Genomic DNA, 2,911 nt, shown 5'->3' on the forward strand with positions numbered 1-2,911 from the left:
TATCTAAGATAAATTTATAAAATCCAACTTGTAAATATATAAATACAGAGTAAACTAATTAGTTTCGTACTGAATTCTGTATCTCCACCAGCATTATTTCTTGGTGATTCAGACTCAATATATTTATCTGTTAATACGACTACTGACTGTGGTCGTAGTTGTAATGGATACCCGGTTGAAATAGTAGATACTTTACTTCTAGAAACACAAACACAAAAACATAAATTAATAAAATATAAAATTGTAGATACCTAATCGTTATACATATCTGAAGTTAAACAACATTATTATTTATTACCCGGGGCTGTACGCAGAATTTTCACTTCCCAAGTATACGAATAGTTCATCTTTGAGATTACTTATCATATTAGACAAAATGACTGTTTCAGTTTCACTGCCGAAGTTCATCACGACAATGTAAGATTCATGTTCTAATAGTGATCTGAAAAAAATCAAACGTTTAGTAATACCACCTATAAGGAAAAACAAATAGCTTTATTTTTCTAAGTATTTAATTTTGGTTACCTTTTTAAAATGTAAATCGATTTAGAAATATTATACGTCCGAAGATCACCGTTTTTCAACGAATTAGTTTTTCGAAGTTGAGACATTTTTTTATAAAAATTATAGTTACTGGTTGGTATTTTTTTTTGTGTTTCGACGTTCAGTTTGTAATAATTTGGATTTACTGGTAACCATGACTTTTTCTCTTCAGTGAAACCTTTAAAATTAATCGTTACGATTTTAAATTAAACATTATAATATAATATAACAACTTGATTTAACATTAATGATGTACCTAAATACTTAACATAGTTATAGTAGGTTAAATAGGTATATATATATATATTAAGTTGTAGTAGGTTTAATTCTCAAAATAATTAAAAATAATTTTTAAGTAATTTAAATAAATATTATACAAATTACTTTTTCTGTAATATTTATCATGATTATTCATTTGTTAATATTATACAACCAAACATTTTTTTATATGGGTAACTTATATAGGTAATATCATAGATCAAATATTTAAATATTTTTAAGTCCCAGGAAAAATACTACGTAATTTTAACAAAATATGGGTTTGTATAATTGTATATACTAATACAGCAGAAGAGCAAAAACTCATTAACGGCGAAAAGTCGATTTTTTTTTATAGCGCCATCTAGTGTATAATTTTAAACGCTATAATTTTTGTAGAGGCACTAAACATCGAAATCACCATGGAAACATGTTTATATTTGACTTATTTAATATTCACTAATGGTTCTTACTATATTGTTCAATTATTTAAAACGCTATTTACCAACAATTGCCGTTTAACCGTTAATGAGTTTTTGCTCTAAGCCGACGCTATGTAATTGTGATATAGAGACGAAAATGGAATTATTATTATTGAATATAAAGGTTGCTCATATTTACCTGCGTTACTCGAATCATCCCATTGCATGGGACACCTTTCGTAATCTCTAGGTCTCCTCAATTTTGGATCAAGACCAGCAAGATTAGTATCTTTTATTTGTTCCGGTCTCAAATACATGTTGTCCTCCATACCAATTTCACTACCATAATATGTTACTTCAATACCAGGAAGAGCTAATTTTAACGCAGTAAATATTGGTACCGATTCAGCACCAAATTTCGACGACAATCTTGAAAAGTCATGATTTTCCATCTAAATTTGAAATAAATAATTATAATTAATTTCCTTTTATAGTTATTATTGTTAAAATATGTATACATACAATATACAATATTATACTATGTACAATATACATATACAATAGTGATAAAAGTGATTACATTTTGGCTCTCTCCATACTTAATTATTTTGCTTTATTCTATTTTACTCTGTTTTCTCGTTTTTATTGCATTTTGGAACCTAGTCATTCCCCCTTTCCCTGTACCTGTTTGCATGATCACACCAGTGGCGTAGATACGATTTTTTTCTGGGGGGGGGGGGGTTTAAAATATATTTATGATACAAATTACAAGTTATTATAGTTAAACTAAACGTCAATTTTATTTTGTTTCAAATTGGTATTAGTTATAAATAGTTGCAATAGTTTTATATTAGACTCAGGTGCGGACTTGCCATTTTTCCGCCCCTATGCATTACAACACTAGCGCCCTTTACATTGGCGTATTAACTATAAAAATTGGATGAAATCTATAAGATTTCTGAGCAGTATGCACTATGCAGGAGACGGGCGACAGTGCCAGCGCTGCGCGTCGTCGCAATGTTTATTATTATTAATTACTTTATCAAGACATCTGATTTCCAGAATTAATTCCAGTATTCTAAAAATGTCGAGTGCGGGGTGAGGCGGTTCAATCCAATTTTATTTAATTGCTAAGAACTGTGCGAGCGGTCCCCCACCTAGCTAGTAGAGCGGCTATAATAATGTACCCGGCGGCCCGAGGCAGTATATTTGACTGCCTTGGTTGGCGTTTTGCGCATGTGCCATTCACAATATTGTATGTGTTTACGCCGCACACCCATGCATTAACATAGGCAACGCCGGCAACTGCCTCGCGAGTGCCGATATCGAGCCTCTAGCCGTGGCGGCGCGGCACAGCGCGCGCTGGTAGCAGGATTGAACCCAAACTGCGAGGTTAGGTATTATAGCTTATGAATTAAAACGTTACTGCGACGGGGCTACGCGAGCCATTCTTCTTTTTCATACAAGTTGTATACAAAAAAAAAATTAATATCATATATAAATTTAGGTAAATATATAATAAATTATGAAATTATGAAAAACTAAAAAGTAAAAATTAACTAAAAAATTGCGCCCCAATAAATTTTGTGCCCTAGCCGCGTGCCTTGGAGGTCTATGGGTAAATCCGCCCCTGATTAGACTGTTATAATAATTCATAAAATAAAAATCAACTCGACGTCGTTATCGCT

The 2,911-nt window shown here is 31.7% G+C and overlaps 1 protein-coding gene across 1 annotated transcript; it reads right to left on the reverse strand.

Annotated features, from left to right (window-relative positions):
- Positions 1 to 506: 506 nt before the first annotated feature.
- Positions 507 to 1,679, reverse strand: LOC115034488 (maltase 2-like). Its single transcript, XM_029491651.1, has 2 exons — positions 1,423 to 1,679; positions 507 to 721 (listed from the first exon to the last, which is right to left on the reverse strand). The coding sequence occupies exons 1-2, from the start codon at positions 1,673 to 1,675 to the stop codon at positions 522 to 524; spliced, it is 453 nt and encodes a 150-aa protein (XP_029347511.1). The 5' UTR covers positions 1,676 to 1,679; the 3' UTR covers positions 507 to 521.
- Positions 1,680 to 2,911: the final 1,232 nt, after the last annotated feature.

Source organism: Acyrthosiphon pisum, chromosome A3, assembly GCF_005508785.2.
Source record: "Acyrthosiphon pisum isolate AL4f chromosome A3, pea_aphid_22Mar2018_4r6ur, whole genome shotgun sequence".
Taxonomy (NCBI): domain Eukaryota; kingdom Metazoa; phylum Arthropoda; class Insecta; order Hemiptera; family Aphididae; genus Acyrthosiphon; species Acyrthosiphon pisum.

Excerpts from the sequence above, each read along its gene's own strand:
- LOC115034488 (XM_029491651.1), bottom strand. The coding sequence starts at position 1,675 with ATGGAAAATCATGACTTTTCAAGATTGTCGTCGAAATTTGGTGCTGAA. Across the intron at positions 722-1,422 it reads GGATGATTCGAGTAACGCAG|GTTTCACTGAAGAGAAAAAG; the intron begins GTAAATATGAGC and ends TTAATTTTAAAG.